The following is a 27,758-nucleotide window of genomic DNA, read 5'->3' as shown; positions in this document are numbered from 1 at the left end:
TTCACTAATGATTGGCCTATGGACCCCCTAGTCACTCCAATCACATTCCTAGCATTCTCCTGCCCCCTCAATTGGCTTTTACTGATGGTTCTGGTCCAATCACTGGCTTTTAAAGCCCATTTCCTGTACCATTGAATTTTGGTCGGTTCTGGTTGCCGAATTCCGAACTTTTTCAGCAAAAAGTTCGGAATTCGGCCGAACCTCGAACAGCCAATTTTCGGGTCGAACCGATGGTCAACACGAACCGTTCGATCATCCCTATTTGTGAGTCCCTGGGAGAGGAGGTCAGGTTTCTCTTAACCAGATCCACACATGTGTCTGCTGTATCTGGGTCTCCATGGCTTACCCACTTTTGGATGGCAGTAGGAAGAGATTTCAGGAACAGATCCATTACCACACGTTCCACAATCTTTGGTGAGGTTAAAGTCTCTGGCTGCAGCCACTTCCTGCTCAGGTGAATGAAATCATACATCTGAGACCTGGGGAAAGTGGGGAGATTCCCAAGCCAAAAAGTCTAGTTATGCACACGATGATCCCGGACAGCCAGGGTGACACCCAGCCGCACCAATATTTCTGTTTTCAGTACATCATAGTCTTTTGCTTGGTCCTTTCAAACAGTCCTTTCAAAGGTGGTCAAAACCACCTCAGGATCATCCTCTCCAGTCGTTTTTGGCAGTAAACGGCTCACACAAAATGATGGTGTTTTATTGGAACCACTTGCCTCACTGGTCTGCGGACACTGCTGCATTAATGTCTCCACATGCTGTTGGAGCCTCCGCTCCTGCTGCTGCAACAGGTTTATAAAATGATCCTCAGATTGCTGCTGAGCTTGCTGCTGAGCTCCCAAACTCTGCTGGCGGGCTTGCTGCTAAGCTTGCAAACTCTGCTGGTGAGCTTGCTGCTGAGCCTCCAGACTCTGCTGCAACTGTTCATTTGCACGCCTTTGATCGAGGTTTGCTTATAGTTGATTGGCACTTGTCACAACAAGTTGTCTCAGCAACTCCTCCATGCTGGGCTTTAAATACAAAACTGCCCGCATCCTCCACCAATTAGCTTGGCAGCGTGTTTGTGTGATCCCTGGATGAGTTCAGTACACAAAAAAAAAAAACAAAGGTGCTGTTTATTTACACGATATACAAGGTAAAAATGTAAACAAAAACACAAAGAAACATGAAAATAAACCCTTGCCAGCTTGGCAACTTACTACACAAACAGGTTCCCTGGTTATCAACTAGGTGCAGCCTTGTGCTGCTCCAGCACCTATCTCCCTGTCTAAGAGGATTTGCCACACAGGCTATGTCTCACCGCGTAGGTAAGTATCAAGCTCCCCAGTATACAGAGGCACAAAACTGATTCAAAAACGGAGCAACTCTCTAAGCATGCTGGGAGTTTTTTTTAGAGGCCCTAATGAGCCAACTCTCTTCAGATGGGCTCATTACCTCTACTAATGAAGGACTCTCAGCACTTCCCTCTAGTGGAACAAATCTTTATAGAGCCTGAATCTAGGACACACATACCTACCATCCTGGATGCAACCAGACAATTTTACCTGCCTGCTGTCACAATTAGCTGAACTGACTTTGTTCTCTCTTGAGAAGAGGAGATTAAGGGGGATATGATGAACATGTATAAATACATAAATGGTCAATATAGTGAACTTTGTGTTGAGTTATTCACATTAAAGTCATCACAGAGGACAAGAGGGCACTCTTTACATCTGGAGGAAAAGAGATTTCATCTACAAATACGGAAAGGCTTTTTCACAGTAAAAATAGACCTTCTGGCCAGTTCAGTAGATTGTTTTAAGAAAGGCCTATATTCTTTCCTAGATACACATAATATAACTAGATAGTAATATTTATAAAGTAAATCCAGTAAACATCCAATTGCCTCTTGGGGGATCAAGAAATACACAGCACACTCCTCAACCTTGCACCCTGTACAAAGTGCACTTCTGACCTCCTGCCTGATGTGTAACAATGCCCCATTGTTAGTGCAATTTGGGCACACCCACCATTTGATGCAGCATGCCAATGTTCCTGTCCTCCCAACCCCTTCCCTAGGCTGACAAATGCGCTAAAATACTTTTTTCCTATTTTTGAATTAATTATTATTTATAATAATGTAACTGTTTCTGACATAGATGGTTCCTGCTGACCTGGCAGAGATTTTAACCTTGCATGGGCATGGCTGAATGTTCCAAGTTGATCGATCAATCAACTTGGGTACAACAAACCTGCCGGATTGACTTGCAACTATCACTAGTGGCTGCTGAAGCCGTTAGCAATATTCACTATTTTCTTCTTGTGGGGACAGCTTCCCCTGCCCCGACCCCCTCCTCCCCGGGACCAAACAATTGATCAGCAGGAGGGATTCGCCTGTCAGCACTGTCTGTGTTGATAGGGGAATCATAGTTGCAGGAAAGAAATCTATGGTTGCAGGAAAGAAATTAGCACCGTCTATGGCCTGCCTTACACTGATAGATGACACTGCAGATGAACACTGCAGCCTTTCTGAAGCGGTGAAGATGAACACTAATTATTAAGCCTTCAGCCTGCATGTGATCACTATATCTGACGTATTGATTAGAAACCAGGGAAGCCACATGAAATGTTGGCTGATTGTTCTCAAAGGGGCCAGTGTTTTTTTGACATATGAATTCACCAATAAGAGCATTGTGCTTGGAAAAGGTAATAAAAAGATTGCAGACAAAAAGGAGTTAAATACCTACAGAATAGGGAGGCTGCCTTAGCTGATCTTTTATGAAAATGTTTTTTTGCAGCTGCCATTGCAGACCTAATAAAATGCTAAAACAGCATGACAGCCAGACAAATAACATATTCAGACAAAGTTAACAATGGAAGCCCTACTTCTCTCAGAACAGGTATTCTCTGTATGTTTATAGTAAAATACAAGCTTTGGCACATTTGGTAAAACTTACATTAAGGGGAATGCTACATAGTAAAACAGATAAGTCACACATTTTACTCTCTTTGTAACCCCCCACCCCTGCTGCAAAAATATTTTCTTTGCTGTAGGTTGCAGACAGGACTGTAATACTTTCAATAGAAGCACTGTCCCTCTCTCCAGTGATTCTTGTGAGCCAAACCTTCAGTGGTCCAATTAGCAGCACTTGCACTACTCCATTTTGATGGCATGATTGGTATGTGCTGAGGCATAGAGGACCCAAATATGGATATGGAACCTCCAGTTTGTGTGTTTTTGAATCAGAAGAAAAACCAGGCATATACCTCCCAAAGAGTAGTGTTCCCTTAAATGCCAGGGCCCATAATCAGTGGGTAAGAGGCTTGTTCCTAGTCCTCTCCAAAGCACCTGTCCTGTTTAGATCTGTCACAATTACCATTCCTTAGAATAGTTCCTTGAGCTTGTGCAGGGTAGAGGAAAGGAGAAGAACAGTTGCTAAATTATGAGTGTCAACAGAATATCTATGTTTTAGGGGAGTAACTTGTTACCATACTAATGTTGTTCAGCTTTAAGCAATACACATGAGTTTTGTAGTATAGTTTAACACCTTTTTTCCAGTGGGGCCATGCACAGTCTATAGTTACCCAAAGAATGCAGAGAATAAATGGGTATAAGGAAAAAATCATGCTGCAGAAGATTTCCTTCAAATATTGCAAACTGTGCATTTATTTCATATATTTCTGTCAGAAAAAGATACTGACTGCTTCTGTTATATTGGAAGCGATAGGCATTATACAAAAACAAAACTCAAATTGATAGCCTCTCTCCAACAGAACATTGCTATATGTGTTTTCTGGGTTTGCAGCTATCATATAAGCTTCATAAATCCTATCAACACCATTTATGAGCACCAAATTTCTCTTTCAGAATAAAGTCATGTTCAAGTAGATAACGAAAAACTTTTTTGCCATGCAAATAAACTTCATTATTCTTAAAATTTGCTTCTCTAATGATAGGAAAATTCAAGAACAAGGGCAGCCATTATTTCACGTCTTGTTGTCACATCTGTCAGAAGGGCTGGTGACTCATGTCTAGGCTCCAAGCAGCTAACAAGCTCTTGTTCCATAAACAATTAGACCATCGGAGCTACATTTTTAACAAGGTCACCCTTAACCCCAACACATCAGGTCATAGAGTTTCCTGGACATTTGATATTGTATTATTAAATACAAGACAACAGGAAGAGAAAAAGGAGGAGGTGGGTTAAGCAAGAGGTCCATTGTTTCTGCTGACTTTGAATTAAAACCCACAATATTGGATTCTTCACTTGCAGTCCTGACACCAGTCTCGCTCCTGAGGTTTTGAAAAGAAGACTCACCTAATTTTTGCATGTCATTATTCAATTCATTAAAGTGTCCAGTTTAACTATTGTACCGTATATGCTGTGCTAAAGAAATAAAGACAACCAATAAAGTAAATATATCCACTTCCTCTTGCCTCCTCCTTTATGTCTCAACATGAGGCCTCGGACTAATAGATGTTGAAGAGCTATCGAAGAGACCCGTGAGTTTTATGGGCAGAGGTGACCTAGTCAATTTTTCACATAAGGAAACGAATAAGAAATTTGCGTCATTTCGGCATCATATTTACGTGTATATAAATGAAAAGAGGAGCTGGTGTAGTTAGAAAAAAATCATTGCACTTCTTAGAGGCTCCTCAAGACAAAAAGTCAAGAAGATAAAGATAGACTATTCAGGTAAACTCAATTTTTTTCAATATGAAACTAATAATACTTAATAATATTGTATATTTGAACTACATCATTTTATATGTTTGCAGCAATACTTAGAAGGGAAGGTACACTCTTTCAACATTTATTACTAAGACCTGTGCAAAAATATATACATAACATAAACTCCATTTTCTTTTAAGCAAATGGTACGTTGATGCTAGTATTATAAAACATATTAGTGTTTGGTAGACTGGAAAATTAGCCACTGACTTGTATCCCTTTTAATATTTTATCCATTGGGGAATATGTTCGTAGGATCTCTCTGTTAGAATTTCTGGCTCTCTAGCCTCCTGTGGTCGAGGGGAGTGGGGGTTTTCACTCTCCCTATTGGATTTTCCCACTTGTTTTGCAATATAGAGGAGTGCAACAGGACATGTTGGAACAAACAACAGTGGGGGACAGCACCTAGTACCTACAGGTGAAGAAGAACAGAGCCAGGAACAATGATAGAGATATCTCCCCACTGAAGTCTTAAAAGGCATACAAGAAGCCAGAGGTTGATTCAGCCTACTAGTCTAACATTCAATAATAAGAATATTTACTTTTAGGTGGTCTGACTCTTTATAAAACATAATAATCACAAGTTGTCTATTTTAATATAGTTTTAAATATTTGAACTGCTTATATTGTTGTCCACAATCCACAGTATTTATGACAAAATTGTCCTATTGCTTATAAAAAATAATATATATATATTCCTTGTTGGTTGAACTGGATGGACTGGACTGGATGTGTCTTTTTTCAACCAGATTAGCTATGTAACTATATTGCATATATACATTTTTATCTGACAACAAGTTTTAGTTGATGCTAGAAGTCCCCTTTTCATATCTTTTGGAGTGTATTACTTTATGAAGCAACCATAGGCAAGCCTAAATTCTCAGTACTAAATTCTCAGTACTACAAATCTTGTGCTGTGCAAACCTATTAATAATCTCTTTGCCATTATATTAATTACTGACAATCTGCTGATTTGTTTTGCAGTCTTTAAAAACCTTTGAAATAATTTGATCTTACAAATAAAAGTTAAAGGGTCAGTTCATCCACAACCTCTTTCATCATTCAGGCATTATAGGTAAGATCAGCACTCCAAGATCTACTGATTGAAGACTGAGACCAAAAAGAGATTCAGCCTCCCAATTTGGTTTATTTGTTTTGGAGAAGGGATGAAAGGTAGAAAGGGTGGAAAATCAACAGAAGGGGTAAAAATCCAATGCAAGGAGAAAACAAAGAAATATGGTAGTAACATCTTGCTACCTAAGTTTTCAAGATATAAACGTTGTTGGTGGGGGACTCAACTCATTACTATGTAGTAAAAATGTTTATATCAGTTCTGGCAAATATAATAATGTACAGTTTTGAAAATTTAGAAATTTAAAAGTGGTTCCCATGAAATACTGTTGGCTTCTAATAGGTTTACAAAACATTTTAAAGAGGTAACATTCTAACGCTAGAATAGCCTAAAATAGGGAGCATTGTACAAATGTGTTAACTAACAGCAACTACTCAGCAAGCATCTTTCATTGTTTGTGCTCTAAATTGATTAAATGTAACTTGTTGCTATTAGATACTGTACTTTGTTGTGCACAATCTCTCTGCGCTTCCTATTGTGGAAAGCGGTGGACATCTTAAGCTGCCTGTTTTTGCAGGTAGAAATTTAGATGTTTCTTCCAATGCTTTATGTTTCCAAAACAAATGTAATTAAGATTTTTGTTTTACATAATTAATGTGGTACAATTTCAAAACCTGTACCAAGCAAAGAATGATGAGCTATCATTGCTAATCTTCTATTGAAAATGCAGGTTGTCTAGGACAAGCATGTCAAAGAAAGTCAGAGCTGTTCATGTGCATACCTGTACAGAGGCAGTGATATAAAAAAGTATTGACGCCAATGGACCCTGGGCAGCCAATAACTGCCTCTGTGAATCCCATTTATGATTCCTTAGCTGCATTTGTAGGCCAGAAGTAGCAGGGAAATAATCATTTCCTGGCCCACCTCATGTTAGCACACAATGTGTTAACATCTCCTCTGGAGCCCACAGGACTACCTCTTCCTAGCTAAATAAAAGACAGCCCCTTCCTCAGTTGAAGTGTTCTTCTTTTTTGGTCATGCTCCAGGCCACCTGTTGATTGCAGTTGGTAAGTACTTTGTTTGCTGCAAGTATATCCCCCCTGCTGAACCTACCCCTCCATGTTCAGCCTCTCATGGAGTTGGAAGACCCAGAATGTTGGAAGTAAACCTTCCTAAAAACTGTGTGTCCTGTGTGCCGGGCGGCCCGGGCGGCTGGCAAAGTTATGCTTAAACAGCATTGATATTATACAGGTGTGGTATTATAAAAGCTCTGCAATGTCTTCAATTGCCTCTCCCTCGGGATTTTTCGTGTTTTGTATATGATGTGAACCGCACTGCTCTATTTTTAGCCTGAGAGCGGCCGTGGATGAGGTCACAGTTAGCAGGGAGATGGGGCAGCATGGGATAGTATCCACCAGGTGCCAAGCAAGGGCGTAAACAGTTTTGGAGGTCGGCGGGGAAAAGGAATTCTCTCTCCCTCTGCAGTCCTGCCAGGTAAAGACTTGTTGCTGTTGCTCCCTGCTGTGCAGTGTGTTTCTGGAGATTGGACTGTCTGCCTCTGGATGTGCTGTCCTGGCTCCCCTGCTATGCTGTGTAGTCCTGGGGGTTTGATGGTCTGACTGGTTTTGTCTCAGACTCTGACTGTGTCTGCTGTCTGCCTCTAGATGTGATGCATGAGCTCACTTGCTGCTGCTTCTAAAATAAAGTGGATGAAGACAGATGAGTCCTAAAGAGACAGTGTACATGTTTTTTGGTGAGAGGTTATATGATTTTCTCTATATATTTTGTGCAAATATGAGCTTGACACACCTGTTAGTGGCACAGTAGACTTGCAAAGAAAGGGGGAGGGGGGCAACATGGGACATGTTTTTAAAAGAGTGTTCAAGGACTGCAAATTATGATGGTTTGCATTATTTTAGGAGCAGAAACCCTCAACACAAACGCTCCAAAAAAAAAAAAAAACATAAGACCTGCCAATGATCTTCTCCTGCCCAAGACAATCCGCAACCCACAGAGTCCTCTACAGGGTGGCTTTCATGCTCCTCAAGCACCCCATGTGGCACTGGCTCACATGCGTTTGTCAGAATGATAGGAAATGCCTCGGCTAGCTCAGGGTGCATTTTGGCCTGCATGCAATCTGCAGTGGCAGAGAAATAAAATTGCACAGATTTGCACAGATTGCCTCACAAGGATGTGGATGTTCAAAATTCTAAGCCCTATTGGGGAGGCTATAGCAGAAAGTATGCTGCAAATATCCATGCCACAAGCAACACACAAAAAGAGCATAGGAGTTGAAGGATAGATCGAGAAAGGTCAGGTGCACATACTTTTTGATTTCAATCTCATTGGCTCCTTTAGTACTGGGGGGCCAGATGTCCCACCATTGCAAAAAGCATGCAGATATTTCCAAGGGCCTTCTTTTCCCATAATGACAGAACATAAAGAGCTTGTTGATAAAGGATGGCAGAGACATCACCAGAAGACGAATTTACAGTAACAGGTTCTCTAAGCTTTATCCAATTAGAAAGGCTGATGCATGTTTATGCACTGCCCTCTAGTGTCTGGACCTGTTCACACCAGATGGAGTCCAGTATGTTTTTATTCTGCAGCAAAAACGCATGGACAGTGTTTAATTTGGATTCCAATGGCCTAGTTCACACCAGTGCAGTGAATTCTAATGCAGTCAACAAAGTAGAATGTTACATTGTTTCTGTATTGAACACATCTGGATAGTCACAAAACGCATTGAGAATGCATTGGAATGCATCAAAAACACTTATGCAGAAACACATCTGAAACTCAGAAATTGTGGTGATCTGGCCATCAGGCTTGTAGAGAATCCATACAGTGACAGGTTTTGCCTATCAACAAGCAATATTGTTCACTTCGATAGATAAACTGTTTATAAATGGCATTAAATTCAAGACTGGAAACTGCACGTCTCTGGAGGAGTTAAACCTGGCAGATGACTTTTGGTTGATACTTTGATAGACCTAGTACAATGACAGCATTGTGGTTACTCCACAGGAGGGCAGATGGAACTTCCAACAAGCCTTCAACATTTCCTATAATGGAAGGTTATTGTTTGGTCAAACGCTGAACAACGTAAATAAGCGAATGACCGGATATATGAAATCAAGTCCAGAGCAAGTTGCTAAAAAGGCTGAAAGGTCTTATGATGATGCGCCCAAATTGTCTCTTCCAGTTGGGGCAAGGAGGCCTGAGTGAAATTAAAGATTGTAGCCTCCTTTTGGAGGGTTTGGGCGACAATCCTCAAAGACCAGTGAGTCCAGAAGACAGTTAGGTGGGACTACAATGGAGAATTCCAAAGTTGACCACTGAATCCATTTCATTCATGACTAACAGATCACAGAAGAAAAAATGTTTGCAAGATTAAGTTTATGAATTTATACTGCTACAAGACCATTATGCCAGGAACATAGAATGAGTGCGTTTCTCCCCAGTTTTTCTAGTACCTAAGGCAGGATCATTTTTGGCCTGTTTCAGTTTGAAGGAATCCAATGTGTACATAAACACCAAGAGGTTCAAGATAAAGTCCATGCAGACAGTCACAGAGATGGTTTAACTGGAAGACCAGTTCGTGTTAATCGACCTGCCGACTCATACTTCCATGTATCGATCAATGCCGAGCACCAGCGGCATGTGAGATTTGCGTTTGCCAGATGTCGCTTCCAGTTCAGGTGTCTGCCTTTTACAGAATTGGCAATGCCCCAGGAATCTTTTGAAGATCTTGTTGGCAAAGGTGGTACCTTGGGCCAGGTGACACATGAGAGCGTTTTCATGAGAGCCTTATTTTGGCTATGAGTTGGTCTGTCTATGGATCAGAAAATCTTTGTGTCTATGCAAATTCAGCAAGTACTGGAATTTTGGATATTGCCACCGTGCTTCTTTCAGGGAATGCCTCTCAGCCCAGGAGATGGGATGATTCTGATGGCAGAGCCTAGTCTCTGGAGCTGGGGAGTCCACAATCTGAAGAAACAGGTGTAGCGCAGACTCCCCAAATATCTGGAACAGAAGAAAGCCTTTTTCTAGCATTGCAAGCCTTTCAGTCTCTTCTTCAAGGGGGCTGGAGTGAAGTTGATTGACAGCAGTAGCCTACATTGCTTGCCAAGGGGACACTAGAAGCCTTTTTCTGTTACATCTTGCAACAGAAACTTTTCGCTGGGCAGATAGCCACTTACAGCCAGTTAACGTTGGTCTTCTTGCCAGAAAAGCAAAACCAACTATAGGTTTGGTTAGGCAGAGCATTTTTCAACAAGTGATTCAAACCAATATTGGCCCAATGAGGCTTTCCAGCACTAGTTCTTAGGGAGACTCCACTGAACACACAACCTGTCATACAAGATAGGTTCACAGTGCCATGGAATTTTTCTGTTTTGATTTTTGTCTCTCCGGTGGCCTTGACTATAAAGAGGCTTCTGAAAATTTGGACAGAACAAGCCCTTGCCATACAGGTCCTTTCCACCTACTGAGAAGGCCTTGGCTTGTACTGCTCCCCCAGATGTCCTCAGCAAAAGCTTTCTCTCCTGTGTTCCCTGTTCTAGCCAATATTATTGACATTTTACAGTCAGCACTAGAGGTTGGTCTGGCATACAACTCCATTTAAGGTACAAATCCCTACCTTATCTTTCACAGGCTGCAGATGGGTGGAAAAGCCATTGACCAGATGCTGCTTGCAGGTGGCAATCTACTGTATATATGACCTTGAAGGAAATCCTTGTTCTCTCTATGGCACTTAGGCTTGGATCTGAGAGCACTGGTACCAGAACCCTTGGCTTCAGTAGTTTCATTTCCATTGTTCCATTGAAGTTTCTCACGATAAAACTAGTTATTCCAACAGCAACTACTTAAGACAGAATGATGTTGACGATTGCAACACTTTTCTGCAAGGGCCCTTTTGTGTCTTTTTCTTTTTTTTTTTTACCAGAACTAGTGATACTACATCTTTCTCCAAAGGTCAATTTTAAAGTCGTATCCAGTCTCCAGCAAAACTGGGAAGTAGTCCCTCTGAGTTTTCGCACAAGAGTCACTGCATGCACAGCAGGAAGACTTCAGTTCCTTACACATGGTCAAGTTACTAACAGTGTACTTTATCAAAGAGGAAAGTGGACAATCTCTTCATCTTGCCATCCGGTCCTCAAGGGTCATCCGCTGTTGGATTTCCAGGGTGATTCAATTGGCATGTAGGAAGTAGGCCTTTTTGCTCTGAAATAGTTGCAAGCTTATTTGACTAGAGGGGCAGCAGCCTTTGGGGTGGTTATCCCAAGATTTCTTGGAAGATCTATGTAACATGAATAGCTTGAAGTTCTTGTGTGGCCTTCATTCAACCTTACAAGCTAGATGTGCGGTCAGCAAGTTTGGAACAGGAGAGATCAATTCTTTTTGGCTTTAGCAACTTTTCTTTGGCCAGTGTCTCTTTTCATGTCTTCTCTTAAGCCCTATATTCAGCCATGGTACATCTCATTGTGTGCTGACGTGAGGTAGGCCAGAAAAACTGAAAATTGTTATTAAATACTTACCATAATTTTCCTTTCCTGGCCTATCCTCTCATAAGCACAGGACTCCCTCCCTAGTGGCCTGTCTCAGGCTAGGTTATCGAACACTTGAATTGGGGGGAGGGGCTGTCTTTTATTTAGCTAGGAAGAGGTAGTCCTTTGGGCTCCAGAGGAGATGTTAATCTGTTGTGTGTTGACGTGAGGATAGGCCAGGAAAGGAAAATTACAATAAGTATTTGAATACAATTGTTCGTTGCTTTGTGGATAACTGTTCTCAGATACGTATTTGAGGGTAATGAATTCAGACCACATTTGAGGCAGGTACACAAAAGGACAGTTTCTGACTTAAGGTCTGATTTGTTGTCAATTTTGTCCTAAAATACAAGGATGGCATATTACATACTGTGTCCCATCTAAAAATGCAGGATTATACCTGTTTAAAACAAAGTATATGTGCAGAAGATTAGAAAATATACTTACCCTACCCTCAGATTCCACACTGAAGAGATGTCATCAGAAGACACTCAAACACGGTAACATAACACACAACATAATTGGGTAGAGTTTCTTTCCTTTCTTTAGACTTTCTAAATCAATTATACTTCTGCCTATATAATATACACAGAGATCAGTGTATAATATGTATTACTTTTATAACATGATATAACATAAAAATATTTATTGCTTCTTAGTGACATTGCACAGGGCATGGAAAAAAGAGCTGCTGAGCGAAGTTTCTTTCTGATCACAGTCCTTCTGGGGTACTGCATTGTGCTGTCCTCTCCAGCCATAATCACCACAATCCGGAATCCAAACAGGTAATAAGCAGCGTATTGTTTTGTTTATTTATCCTACAATTTAGGTAGATAGGATTTCCACTTTATATTAGGAAAGCTGAGTAAAGGTAGGATCCACAAAGAAGAAACTTGTATTTGGCTCCTGTATATACTCTGACATTCTATTACCGGTATATAGGAATTTTAAGCAACAGAAAAATTAGGGAAGAGGACAAACATCGTTTTGCTGGTCAGACCTCACAAAAATGATATCAGCATTCAGCTCTGTATGGGGTCTAATAGGATGATTTTTTTTCAAACCCCAAGAGATTGACATATCCACCAATCTGAGGCAGTGCAGTGGATCTAAGGACTAACAGTCAAGAGAAGTTCCAAGATATTGGAAGATTATTGGTTAACCAACATAATGACAGGAAGGAAGGAAGGAAGGAAGGAAGGAAGGAAGGAAGGAAGGAAGGAAGGAAGGAAGGAAGGAAGGAAGGAAGGAAGGGAAAGGCTATGCAGCAGCTCAAATCAAATCTCTGGCAAATTTATTTGTCTACGCAGCTTTTTGTTTTTAACCTTCTCATGGTCAAGAAAGCCAAGAAAGCTGTGGATGCAGGTGGAATGAAGACACTTCTTTAAGGATTCCGCTGCATTGTTGGCCCCGCACAGGCAGACACACTTGCTGGAGCTTTGAAAAAGATTTAAAAAGATATTTACATTGAGATGTATTTCCAAAGATATGCAGCAAATATAAAGGCTCCTTGAAGGCAATATTTAAAGATGGGATATTGCATAGCTTTTCTTCCAATTTATTGTTAGAAATCATACCTGTAGCATATAAACTAAAAATACATTAAATGTATCCACTGCATTACAGACATTTGAAATTATTATAGACAGGGCTGATGATCATGACACGATAACCCCAGATCATAATTATATTCATATAAATAAAAACAATGTCTCCCATAAGCTTCTTTTTCATTATTCATCCTTTCTCCATGCTATTATCTAACTAAATTATTTTGGTTTCATTCTTCAAATGATAGGTAGAAGTTATTAATGCATTAGAAATGTTATTATTCAAAGTTTATCTGTCTCACTTTCATGATTCATGGCAACCTTATAGATATTTTCTTTATTGCTGCTAATAATATGTACTAAAATTAATCATATTTTAGAAATTAAAGAGATAATGAATATTGAAGACAAAAAAGAAACCTTTATTAAGAAACTGTAATTCAGTTATATTACATGCCAGGAAAACATATTGGGACCTTTTATTGACACTTACCTTTAACCAGAGGTGATCAAAGGGTTACATTTGTCCCTAGGGGGTGCTTTCTAACTGTGTGGGGGATGGGCTTGCTGAATGAACACAGAGACCTGTGTTCCAAAATAAGAGGAACACAGGATCCATGTGTTCATTACTGATGGAACAGCAGTCTGCCATGTTTACAATGGCAGACCGCCGTTCTGTCTCCACGGGGAGCGATCGTGGGTGCCCGGGGGCAATCACAGCCGCTAGACCCGCTGACTGGCTCCTCCTGTAGCCAATCAGCATGTGCATGGCGCCTTCAATGGCACATGCGTGCCCCCACTAGCGGTTCCGTGAAGCGACGTACACTTACGTCGTTTTGCGGGACAAAGTCGGCCTGCCACAGTATATGTACTGCTGGCAGTTGGTAAGTAGTTAAAAAGTAAATATAGTTAAAAGGGTTTTTGTTTTACATTATATAGGGAGGGGTTAAAACTCCTGTTTGTGTCCCAGCAAGGAGATTTCACTTCCTGCGCTGGAGATGCAATAAGTTGAAGGAAATCTCTACAAAGGAGGGGGGTTCTCCCTCAGACAGTTTTCATCATAGCTGGTGTCCTCATTGGAAGATTTTACTCACCTCTTGTTCTGGTGATACAGTAGTAATGGGGTATATAACGCAATAAGTGTTGTGTGTACATAAAGTTCAATGCATGACAGCAAAAAGTTCATAGAGTCCAATTGCAGTGTTCAGGATAATTTCCCCTTGATTTCAATGTACCAGAGGCAGTACCTCTGAAGAGACTGAAATATCTCTAGGCAAACCGATAAGAAGAACAGCAGTGTGCAATCTGAGTGTAGTATGTTAACAGATTTATTGTGGGGAAAAAACAAATGGCAACTCACATGGTGCCGGTTAAAACCAGGCGCATCACATAGCAAGGGCTTCTGATGGACAGTCTCACAACAGCAGGGAACCTCAGACCAAGATAGGAGAACTGGCCAAATTGATAGGTAGAATAAGAGACCATACCCTGAGTGTGTTGTCTTGGTCCTGCAGGTGTATCCACCCAGTACTGCTATTTTGGTCTGAGGTTCCCTGCTCTTGTGAGACTGTCCATCGGAAGCCCTTACTATGTGATGAGCCTTATTTTTACTGGCACGATGTGAGTTGCCATTTATCTTTTCACCACAATAAATGTGTTAACATACTACACTCAGATTGCACACTGCTGTTCTTTCTATCTTGTGCTAGTGATAAATGTTACATTTTGGATCTCCCATCACCTTTTAAGTGACAGTGGTCATCAGAACTAGTAGGGGGCTGAGTCTACCTATCTGGGACACAGACAGCAATAAAAACATAGACAGAAAATAGTGCTAATATCCTTAATCAATATATTAGTCACTGTAACGGAACTCCGACCCACACTGTACTTGTGGTCTTCCGTCAGTATACGGCTTCCTCCCAGTCATGAACATAGGTATCATATTTTCCCAGCCCCCCTACATACAAAGCTAGCCGACAACTTAGCTTGTACTGGAATCTCTGTTTATTGAACAGTCACACAGAATTTATATACAGCATGGGCCTTCCCCCTCCCGATCAGATTACCATACACAGGTCAGGGGTTGCCTGATTACATTATCATATGCAGATGAAATTGTATACAGAAATAGAATTAACCTGAACTAATTATCTAGCCATCTGAACAGAACAATGTGATACCTTTAACATGTAACAATGGGACAGACAGACTTAACACAATTCACATTACACCTCAATAGACAGACAATAGTGAGAGCCTGCCAGTGACAGGTGTTACAGACTTCATGGCAACAGTCAAAAGGTCTCACAGTGTAAAGTGGGATCAAATCTTCATATTTCTTGAGCGATATTGTTGATAAATATTACTCTCCAATTTGAAGTTATCCAAACCATATTCTCAGTGTCCATTAAGTATCTGTCTTTCACTCCCAGTGACGGTGAGTGCCATCACCGTCACATCACCAATAAATCTATATTATTGAAGTCACTGACAAACCTGGGTTGGTGGGGGAAACCGCAAGCAATTCAGACCAGAATCGTACCGCATTTCTGTTTGAATTGCATGTGATTCATTGCAGTGCAATTTGAGCCCATTTTGTATGGGCTCAAATCGCACCCCAAAGGTATTGGTTTCATGTATTCTAGCATTTGCACAAGTTTGAGAACACATGCAAATGCTCAATATCAGCACCAATAGCAGTATTGGTGCAACAGTAGTAAAAATAGCTGCTCATACCAGTGCAATTCGCTGTTATAAGCTATCATAATGTGCAAAAAAACCCTGATCACCTCCCCAGAGTAGTATGGTGTTTTTGGGCCCTTAATAAATGAGATAGGATGTCGGTACAGCAGGAATGATGGCTTTACAGATATACAGGTGCATCTCATAAAATTAGAATATCATCAAAAAGTAATTTTTTATAGTAATTCAATTAAAAAAAGTGACACTCATATTGTATATAGATGCGTTACACACAGAGTGATATATTTCAAGCATTTCTTTCTTTTAAGTTTGATGGTTTTGGCTTGCAGGTAGTGAAAACCCCAATCCAGTATCTCAGAAAATTAGAATATTACAAAAGACCAATAAAAAAAAAAAAAGGCTTTTAATTCAGAAATGTTGACTTACTGAAAAAATTGTCCATGTACAGTATAGCATACACTCAATACTTGTTTGGGGCTCCTTTTGCATGAATTACTGCATCAAAGCGGCATGGCATGGAAAGCAATCAGCCTGTGGTACTGCTGAGGTGGTATGAAAGCCCAGGTGTCTTTGATAGTGGCTTTACTCATCTGCATTGTTGGGTCTGATGTCTCTCATCTTACTCTTGACAATACCCCACAGATTCTCTATGGGGTTTAGGTCAGGCGAGTTTGCTGGCCAATCAAGCACCGTGATACCATGACCATTAATCCAGGTACTGGTACTTTTGGCAGTGTGGGCAACGGCCAAGTCCTGCTGGTAAACGAAATTGGCATCTCTATAAAGCTGGTCAGCAGAGGGAAGCATGACGTGCTCTAGTGTTTCCTCTTAGAAGGCTGCACTGACTTTGGTCTTGATAAAACACAGTGCGCCAACACCAGCAGATGACAGAGCTCCCCAAATCATCACTGACTGACTGACTGACTGACTATCAGTCATCGGCTCTCTGCTCTGCCCCCCTGCACTTACTGGAGCACTGGGCTGTGGAGAAGGGCGGGAGAGGCTGGCTCAGGCTCTCAGGGGCTCTGTGACATCAGCAGACAGCGGCTTCAGTTCACCAGAGTGCAAAACGAGCTTTGGCTATACTACTCATGTAGTGAACTAGATGTGATGCAAGGACACTTACTAATATTTAAAGTGGTAGTAAACGGCTGCATAAAAAAAAAATTCACTGCAAGACTTAATTTTAAACTAAGCTTTTCAGCGGTGCGCTGCCACTGCTGACAAGGCTACCATGTTCCCCCTTTTCTTTCTTCCGCAATTGCGGCCTCCGGCTAAATGAGTGTGTGCAGGACCCCTTGTACACCGGACCTTCAGAGCGCATGCGCCAGTGATGTCACCAGCTGCATGCAGTGTGAATATTTCTTAAACCATGCAGGTTTAATAGATATTCACTGTACCTACAGGCAAGCCTTATTTTAGGCTTTTCTGTAGGTACAAGCAAAAAAAAGTCGCTTTAGAACCATTTTAATACAGTCTCTAGGACTCCTGTTTCATTCTAAAAGAATCTTAGATAATGTCATCTATGATTTATGTGTAGCACTCCCCCCTTGAGGACTGCTGGATAATACACTGGCATTCACAAATAACACTTTACTTCTTGGCTCAGTCAATGAACAGTCCAGGGGTATGTAGTTGTTTTTGGTGTTTTATTTTAAATAGGGATGGGAGAAGGGAGGAGTGGGATACTCCAAATTAAACTATACACAATGGATGAGGACTCCTGTCTGGAGATGCAGCCCGGCTGCAGATTCACCTTGCCATTAGATAAATTTAGTTTAAGTCCTGTACAGACGACTTAGTTGGGTAGATTATCTTCAGGATACCCGCCTAGTATCCCCTTTCACTCCATAGACAGACACCCATCCTTTGGCTTTCCTACACCGGGGTGGCCCCCCTCAGGTCAGGCCCCTAGACACGATCCCCTGTACTCACGATACTGTTTTTTTAGGGTCTCCAGGGTCTCTAGTACCCCTCCAGTCAGTTCTCCTGGACCTCTAGGTTCAGTTCCTTTCATCTGGTACCCAGGCCGACTGCATGTGACCCTTCCTCCAGGACTCTGTTCACCAGCGAAAGACCCTATAACACATGTGCTCCTGGCTTTTATACAGTATCCCATAATGCACTGAGACAGCCAGTCTCTACCAATCACTGGGACTGTATCAAAGCCTGTGTACCCATTGGTCAGGTTTCCTCCCACTGTCCAACATGTCTCCCTATTGGACCAGTGTGAAAACACTATCTAGACCCAATGAATCACACACTGAGCACACTGAGCAGACCTAACTCACAGATCCTGCTCTCTGGTAGGAAGAAAGCAATATAGATTTTCCTGCTGCTCCTCTGATAGGCAGACAGAGCCAAAAACTATACTCTCTCTCACTAGCACCTATTTAAAGTGGTAGTAAACGGCTGCATAAAAAAAAAAAAAATATTTGCAAGACTTACTTTTAAACTAAGATTTCCAGCGGTGTGTTGCTACTGCTGACAAGGCTACCATCTTCACCTTCCAGAATTGCGGCCTCCGGCTAAATGAGTGGGTGCAGGAGCCCTTGTACACCGGACTTTCAAAGCGCATGCGCCAGTGATGTCACATGCTGCATACAGTGTGAATATCTCTTAAACCATGCAAGTTTAGGAGATATTCACTGTACCTACAGGTAAGCCTTATTTTAGGCTTTTCTGTAGGTACAATTTAAAAAAAAAATGTCAGTTTAGAACCACTTTAATACAGTCTAGTACAGTACAGGCTTTGATTCAGTCCCAATGATTGGTAGAGACTGGCTGTCTCAGTGCATTATGGGATACTGTATAAAAGCCAGGAGCACATGTGCTATAGGGTCTTTGGCTGTTGAGCATACTCTCTCTCACTAGCACCTACCTAGGAGGGTGCTACATATGCATTTTTTTTAATGATTTTCCGGTTTTCTAAATCAGATTACAGAGGGAACTGCTACATAGGATTCATTCAGGGCCTAAGATTACTTCTCAGTGTACTAATAATACAGTGGCGATTTATACTGTTTATGCTGAAGTTGGATTCTGCAGTTCATTGCTTGTACAAGCTTAACCACTTAAGCCCCGGAAGATTTTACCCCCTTCCTGACCAGGGCCTATTTTGCGATTCGGCACTGCGTGAATTTAACGGACAATTGCGCGGTCGTGCGACGCTGTACCCAAACAAATTTGACGTCCTTTTTTTCCCACAAACAGAGCTTTCTTTTGGTGGTATTTGATCACCTGTGCGATTTTTTTGATCATGCTCTATAAACAAAAAAAGAGCGACAATTTTACAAAAATAACAACATTGTTCAAATTTTTTTCTGTTTCAAGTATTTTATTGAATAATGCAAGTGAGTAACAACGTTTGACATACAGAATAATGCGAGGTAGTGTAAACAAAGCTCGGTAACAGAGCATGACCAATAACTGTAACTACAGCAAATCGTGAGGGTTAGTAGACAAGGGGCGGTAAAATGGGTGGTCACGAGAGAGTAGTGATTGGCATCGCCAACCCATCGGATTTTTCACATTTTTTTATATGAAATCCCCCCCCCCCCCCCAAAAAAAATGTAAAAATCTAAATTTTTTAACATTTTAGGCCAATTTGTTTTCTGCTACATAGGTTTGGTAAAAAAAAAAATCGCAAAAAGCGTATTTTGATTGGTTTGCGCAAAAGTTATTGCGTTTACTAACTAAGGGAAAGATTTTTGTAATTTTTATTGTTTTTTTTTTTTAACAAGTAATGGTGGCGATCTGGGATTTTTTTTTCTTTGCGGGACTGCGACATTGCGGCGGACAGATCGGACCCTTGACTGACATTTTTGACACTTTTGGGGGTACCAGTGACATTACTACAGTAATCAGTGTTATACATATGCACTGTTACTGTAAAAATGACACTGGGAGGGAAGGGGTTAATTTTATTGGAGAGGGAGGGGTTAAGTGTGTCCCTAGGGGCGTGCTTCTAACTGTAATTGGATGTGACTGTGTGTGTAACAGCACAGATCAACGGTCCTACATAGCAGGACCGTATGATCTGTGCTTTTACACAGGGGAGAATGACAGGCGGCTGTGTTTACATTAGCCGCCTGCCTTTCTCCCTCTCCACCTGACGATCACGAGTGACCGCGCGGGCTGCTTAGGGAACGAGCGGGGGCAAGAGCGCGCCTTGGCGGCGCGCGCTCGCCCCCTATTGGCTCCCAGGCTAGTGACGTACCGGTAGGTCACTTTGCCTGGGAGGGACTGACCGCCGCCGCATATAGCGACGGTCGGCAAGTGGTTAAAGAGGAACTTTGTGAGAAAGGCTCATTTGAAAATTATTAGTAATGGCAGTCTACAAACAGATATTTCTAGCTAATTGCAGGCTTTTTATTTTTTTCATACCTCATTTTGCTCTTCCCCCTTTTTGTTTTCACAATTGCCATTTCCTCTAAGAGCAGATAAATCCATTTCCCTTCAGTTCCTGGAACTCTGCCCATGAAACATGTTACGGGAACTTTCCAAAATGAAGCCAAGGTTACATCACCAGTGTCTAAAGAAACCAGGAAACTGGAAATACTTTCACACGGGTTTTCCGATCAGGTCCACCTGTCCATTTTTCAGAGGGACCTGATTAGATACTCCATGCACCTCTATGGAGCAGCGGATGTCAGTGGTGACATGATCACTGACACCCGCTGCTATTCGTTCTGATCCTGTCCTTGAAATCCAGATGGATCTAAACCCTACTTTTCGTCTGTCTGGAGGATCAGATGAGAACGGACAGGCAGTCCGTTTTCTTCTAATCTCCCAAAGAGGGGAGCGAGGCTCTAACAGGTCCGTCTCAGCAAAGTGAGTGGAGAAAGACAGGTCCTCCACCTACACAGTGGATCGATCCCCGCTGAGAAAAATGGATTCTGCCGGGCGGAAAGCCCGTGTGAAAGGACCCTACCATGCGGACCGTTTATTTCATTATTTCAGTCACATTTTTTTTCAAAGAAAAAACAGACGAAGTTTACATCAGCCTATCATCAGCTGCTCTGCATTTTTTTTTTTTTTTTTTACATCCACTACCAATTCAAAAAATGATGTTTGTCTGTTTGCATCCGTTTGTCATCCGTTCTGTTTTTTTAATGGAACAAAAATAGGGCTTTGTTCCGTTTCAAAAAAATGAATGTTGACGGATGTGGATGTAAACTGTTACAAATAGATGATCAACCGTTTTTAAATCCATTTTTCCATAAAGATGCATTGATGTCCGTTTTGCATCCATCAACGGATAAATGAAAAACGGACAAACGGTCGGCGTGTGTAAAAAGGGGCCCAATTGTAAGTAAAGGCAAAAAATATTGGCTTAACTAATGTAAGATGATTTTATACCAGCATGCAGAGCTGCATGTGGGTGTGATTTTTACTGAAAGGAGATTGTTTAAAGCCATATTAACCACTTTCTGCTATATAACATTCCCAACAAAAAAAATAATAAAAAAAATCTACATTTTTTTAACATTTTAGGCCAATTTTCTGCTACATATTTTTGGTAAAAAAAATCGTAATAAGCGTATTTTGATTGGTTTGCGCAAAAGTTATTGCGTCTACTAACTATGGGAAAGATTTGTCATTTTTATTGTTGTTTTTTTTTTACTAGTAATGGCTGCGACCTGTGGTTTTTAGCGGGACTGCGACATTGCGGTGGACAGATCGGACCCCTAACTGACATTTTTGACACTTTTGGGGGGACCAGTGACATACCTACAGTAATCAGTGCTAAAAATATGCACTGTTACTGTAATACTGACACTGGCAGGGAAGGGGTTAATACTGTGGGTGATCAAGGGGTTAAATGTGAGTCTAGGGGACTTATTCTAACTGTGGGGGGGAGGGGCATGGCTTGTGAAATGATCACAGAGACCTGTAATCCTACATAGAAGGATCGCAGGCACTCTGTGATCATTCCAGAAAGAAGAACGGTCAGCTGTGTTTACAACAGCCGCCCCTCCTTCTCTCTCAGCGGGGAATGATAGCGGGTGACAGACGGCAATTGGATGCACAGGGCAGGTGGCTCCAAGTCCCCGCTGCCAAGTGGGGGCGGGAGCGTGGCGGCGGCGGCGGTGCGCTCTCGTCCCCTAGCTGCAGGCGCACGACCGACGTATACCTTAAGTGGTTAAAGCCTAGATAGTGGGAGATAAAGCTGTGCTTGTCCAACACAATGGAGGTGGATAAAAAAAATTCAGGATATAGTGCTTGCAATATAACTACAAAATATAGAGTGATGCAAATATAGACGTGAAAAACACACTATTGTGACAATAAATCAGTGACATAACAAATGAAAATATACCACCTCTCCAAGTGATAGCGCAGGGGCTTTCTATACATCTACATATTAAAGCCTACACTCTCTGTTTTCTGGTTATCTGGCAAGTAACACATCTCCTGTGTTAGAATGCCCCCACTCTGAATGAAAGAGCACAGGGGCACTTTTGAACAGCAGTACTGTCAGTCTTGTGGGGGAGAGGATTGTTAGATGTACTAGCAAATCTAGATACACTAACAAATTGAAATCAAACTCCAGCTAACACTTTGTAAGCAGTTGCAGCAACAGCTTTGTTCCTTTTTGTATAACGGTTTTACACAAATAAAAGATAGTCATTGTATGCGCCCTGCCAGTAGTAAATCATTTGTCTCAGCCTTCTAAAGCCCCGTACACACGTGCAGATTGTCGGCCGAAAAGATTCGGCCGACGACCGATTGGCCGATTTTCGGCTTGTTAGTATGATGCTTCCGACAGCCGACATTCGGCCGAACAGAATCTGTCATGCAAGCATTAAATTTTTGTATGCCGACACCAGAACGGCCGATTGTTCGCCAGTCAGTATAGAATTCGGTCGACAATCAGCAGATTTGCAAGACTGGGCATGCTCAGAAAAGAAAAAACACAGGGAAAGTTAACCATCACATGACATCACTTCTGCAGTCGGCGGACAAAATTCGTGTGCAGTCTTCTGCACTTTTCAGCGGACACGACAGCCCGGGGACAAAAGACGGCCGATCGGTCGGCCGACGATCGGTACGTGTGTACGGGGCTTCACTGCTGCATCTGCAGGACAGCTTGTTCTGTTGGATCACAAGGTAAAAACAAAAGAAAGAAAGCCTAAAAAAGAAAACGAATGCAGCCATCACACCTGAGAATCGTTATACAGGAATATATTAAACGTTTGCTTGTTGTTTCGAATTAATACCACTTTAATTCTTCTTGCCTCAGGCAGACAGTTGAAAAGTGTACATGCTTACCTACAGGATTATCAAACAGATAATAATTGCTTTTATTTTACCACAATCCTTGGATTTTTAACTACAGATGTTTTCACTTTTCTTTTAGTTTAGTGAATGTTGTAAAAATGAAAAATGTTATACTTACCCTTCTGTAATTTTCCTTTCCTGGTGCATCTTCATGGCAGCATACAATGGATTGTGTTTTTACCTCCACAACCTGATAGGACTGTTTACCTATAAATCAAAGACAGACCCAGCTTGCAGCATTCTCTGTAAAGCCCCGTACATACGTACCGATCGTCGGCGAACGATCGGCCGTCTTTTGTCCAGGGCTGTCGTGTCTGTTTAAAAGTGCAAAAGACTGCACAAGAATTTTGTCCGCCGACTACAGCCGACTGCAGAAGTGATGTCATGTAATGGTTAACTTTCCCTGTGTTTTTCCTTTTCTGAGCATGCCCAGTCTTGCAAATCTGCGGTCTGTCGGCCGAAATCTGTACTGACTGGCGAACAATCGGCCGCTCTGGTGTCGGCATACAAAAATTTTAATGCTTGCATGACAGATTCTTTTCGGCCGAATGTGCGCTGTCGGCTGTCGGAGGCATCATACTAACAAGCCTACAATCGGCAGATCGGTCGTAGGCCGAAGCTTTGCGGCCGACGATCGGTACGTGTGTACGGGGCTTTACTCTCACCATTTGGGTGGGAATATGAATGCTGCCATGAAGGGAAAATTAGGGAAAGGAGAGTATACAATTTTCGGTTTTCTTGGTGCATCATGGCAGCATACAATGGGAACTAACTTGCAATAGGGAGGGTGCAGGAAAAAATGTGTAATGGTCAGTAGCGTAAGCAGTGCAGGCAAATGCCATAGAAAGGGAAAACATACCTGCAAACAATGACCACATAAGCATCCAGCATGCATGAGTACAGAACACCACCATGTGTTACCCAGAAAAGGCTTAAAACCATTTTAAACTGGTACCCTTGGCCATTAGAGATCACATCAGTGCCTGAGCATGCTCAGATCACCATCTTGGAAAAGGGCAAGCCAGGAAACTGGCCACAGTGGCCACATAACTTCCTGCCTTTCGTGCTTAGAGTGTACTTGCACTGCTGCATCTATCTTGGAAATGTCAAACGACCACAGCACATGCAGGTGCAGGAAAGCACTGACAAACAGAGAAAAGAAGTTAAAAGCATGTGGAAAGTAAAGGGAAAGTACTGCCACTTACGCCAAAGCTTGTTTAAAGCATTCCTGCACCACCAGAATGGGGGTCCAACCATAAAGTTCATTTAGAGGCTGTACAGGAAGGACTTCCACCCAGTTGAGGCTGAACTATGCCCCCAGACCACCAGAATTGGGCTCCAACGATATAACTAATTTAGAGGCTGTACAGGAAGGACCTGGCTGAGCCACAAACAGTAAGGGATACTGCACAACTCCCGTCCTGATCAGGTGAGGACAAAAAGGAGAATGTTTTGAGTCGGGTTTGTCTTTGATTTTTAGTTAATCAGTCCTATCAGGTTGTGGGGGTGGAGCCACAACCCATTGTGATCTGCCATGATGCGCCAAGAAATTTCAGCTTTCGAAAAATAATCACTCACAAGCAAGGAAAGTAAAAAAAAAAAAAGATGTTTGCTTGCACATGATTGGATGATGGGAGTCAGCAGAGTTTCACCTCATTCACTAGGCTAAAGGGAAAATGCTATTACAAAGTGAAAATCCCCTTGCAAAATGAAGAGCCTGTTTGCTTTTAGTATGTCAACCCCAGTATCTCCAGAATAGAGAGATAATTGGTTGATGCTAATATAAATATAAGCAATAAAAACTTGACAGGTGTTCCCTACTCTTTCCAAAACAAAAAAGGTTTTGCCCATACAACTTAAGCTTTTCATTGCTTTAAGCAAGCGAGGAAATATGTATACAAATGCAAAGCCTCAAATTCCACTCACAAAAGAGAATAGAAAATATTAATATTGATATAATTTTCATACATATACCAGAAAACAAAGCAGAAGAGCAGCACATCCCCTCGTGCAATAAAATCTACAGATTTTTCACATTAAAATAAACATAGATGCATTGCCAAGCATGTGTAGAAGCAGCTTTTAGTATTATCACTGTAACATTCCCAATCAGTGTGATTAGCCTTCTCACCATGGTTAGCAGTGGGGCTTACTCTGTGATGATCCAGGGGTGCCTAAATGTATTTTAGCATTGCCTAGGATAAAGATAAATAAATGTGCAAAACCAATATACATCCCCTTTAACATGGAAACCCCATGTTAATTACAGTGCCTTGCGAAAGTATTCGGCCCCCTTGAACTTTGCGACCTTTTGCCACATTTCAGGCTTCAAACATAAAGATATAAAACTGTAAATTTTTTGTGAAGAATCAACAACAAGTGGGACACGATCATGAAGTGGAACAAAATTTATTGGATATTTCAAACTTTTTTAACAAATAAAAAACTGAAAAATTGGGCATGCAAAATTATTCAGCCCCCTTAAGTTAATACTTTGTAGCACCACCTTTTGCTGCGATTACAGCTGTAAGTCGCTCGGGGTATGTCTCTATCAGTTTTGCACATCGAGAGACTGAAATATTTGCCCATTCCTCCTTGCAAAACAGCTCAAGCTCAGTGAGGTTGGATGGAGAGCGTTTGTGGACAGCAGTTTTCAGTTCTTTCCACAGATTCTCGATTGGATTCAGGTCTGGACTTTGACTTGGCAATTCTAACACCTGGATATGTTTATTTGTGAACCATTCTATTGTAGATTTTGCTTTATGTTTTGGATCATTGTCTTGTTGGAAGACAAATCTCCGTCCCAGTCTCAGGTCTTTTGCAGACTCGATCAGGTTTTCTTCCAGAATGGTCCTGTATTTGGCTCCATCCATCTTCCCATCAATTTTAACCATCTTCCATTTCCCTGCTGAAGAAAAGCAGGCCCAAACCATGATGCTGCCACCACCATGTTTGACAGTGGGGATGGTGTGTTCAGGGTGATGAGCTGTGTTGCTTTTACGCCAAACATAACGTTTCGCATTGTTGCCAAAAAGTTCGATTTTGGTTTCATCTGACCAGAGCACCTTCTTCCACATGTTTGTTGTGTCTCCCAGGTGGCTTGTGGAAAAATTTAAATGACACTTTTTATGGATATCTTTAAGAAATGGCTTTCTTCTTGCCACTCTTCCATAAAGGCCAGATTTGTGCAGTATACGATTGTTGTCCTATGGACAGAGTCTCCCACCTCAGCTGTAGATCTCTGCAGCTCATCCAGAGTGATCATGGGCCTCTTGGCTGCATCTCTGATCAGTTTTCTCCTTGTATGAGCTGAAAGTTTAGAGGGACAGCCAGGTCTTCGTAGATTTGCAGTGGCCTGATACTCCTTCCATTTCAATATTATCGCTTGCACAGTGCTCCTTGGGATGTTTAAAGCTTGGGAAATCTTTTTGTATTCAAATCCAGCTTTAACCTTCTCCACAACAGTATCTCGGACCTGTTCCTTGTTCTTCATGATGCTCTCTGCGCTTTAAACGGACCTCTGAGACTATCACAGTACAGGTGCATTTATACGGAGACTTGATTACACACAGGTGGATTCTCTTTATCATCATTAGTCAATTAGGTCAACATTGGATCATTCAGAGATCCTCACTGAACTTCTGGAGAGAGTTTGCTGCACTGAAAGTAAAGGGGCTGAATAATTTTGCACGCCCAATTTTTCAGTTTTTTATTTGTTAACAAAGTTTGAAATATCCAATATATTTCGTTGCACTTCATGATTGTGTCCCACTTGTTGATTCTTCACAAAAAATTACAGTTTTATATCTTTATGTTTGAAGCCTGAAATGTGGCAAAAGGTCGCAAAGTTCAAGGGGGCCTGAATACTTTTGCAAGGCACTGTAGATGCAAAAGGTATATTGATCTACATCCTGGAGGCATATAATCTAATAATATACCATACATATCATCTTTTTTGTTATATCATTTCGTACATAAAACTATTTCTGTATTGTAATCACAAATGTCAATTATGTATTTTATTATTCTGTTCTGTTCTTTTAGACTTTGGAGAAGAGATCTTTCTGACCAGTCAATAAATAATAAACAGATAAACCCCTTCATGTCTGGGCCAGACTCCTGGAAACAGCAGCTCCCTTCTATATCATTACACAACTGGAGTCTTAGAATGTTAACATCGAATGTTCTCCCCAACGAACCCACTGAAGAGAGAGCCAGAAAGTTACTCCTGCAGCCTATTGCCAGGCAGAGTCTGTTTGGATCTAATGAGATAGCCAAAAAGATATTGCCAGACGATGATGAGTTCAAAAGTGCAATATCTGATCAGAGGTGGCTTCCTCCCTGGCCTGCAAATGAAGATCTGGATAAAAGGAGCATTGTGGTGGCTGACGATGCTGCCTTCAGAGAGAAGAGCAAAATGCTCACTGCAATGGAGAGACAGAAGTGGCTCAACTCATACATGCAGAAACTGCTGGTAGTGAACTCCACCTAACCAGCTCTACAGCGTGTGCTCCAAAAATATATTCAATTACAATAAAAAAAAAATCTCAACTTTTCATTGTGAGCTGTGTCCACATGTGTACACCTTCTATAATTTTTATCATTTGTGGCAAATGTTATAATGTAAGGAAGGCCATTGAAATAATCACATTTTATCTCTGTAGTTACATTACTTACATGGTACTGGAAATTATAACCATCCATGGGTTTGGGGCTTGGGGAGCGGGTAAAAACAAACCGTGACCGTTCCCCACAGAGGAGATTGACCAACATCTAACCAAAGGAATGTGGATGTCAGCTTGGTATGAGTAACAAGTAATCTCTGTGGTCATGAGAATGGAAGCCCCTGCAGTACTGTTGTATATGTACTGTTGGTGCTG

The 27,758-nt window shown here is 41.6% G+C and overlaps 1 protein-coding gene across 1 annotated transcript; it reads left to right on the top strand.

Annotated features, from left to right (window-relative positions):
• The first annotated feature begins 4,550 nt into the window (after positions 1 to 4,550).
• On the top strand, positions 4,551 to 27,442 carry PTH2 (parathyroid hormone 2). The gene is made up of 3 exons (XM_082274074.1): positions 4,551 to 4,681; positions 11,998 to 12,123; positions 26,923 to 27,442. Exons 2-3 carry the CDS (start codon positions 12,014 to 12,016, stop codon positions 27,368 to 27,370), a joined length of 558 nt encoding a protein of 185 aa, XP_082130200.1. The 5' UTR covers positions 4,551 to 4,681; positions 11,998 to 12,013; the 3' UTR covers positions 27,371 to 27,442.
• The last annotated feature ends 316 nt before the right edge of the window (positions 27,443 to 27,758 follow it).

This window comes from Pelophylax lessonae (assembly GCF_965119305.1).
Source record: "Pelophylax lessonae genome assembly, chromosome: 12".
NCBI lineage: Eukaryota > Metazoa > Chordata > Amphibia > Anura > Ranidae > Pelophylax > Pelophylax lessonae.
This window is presented reverse-complemented; position numbering and strand designations above follow the sequence as displayed.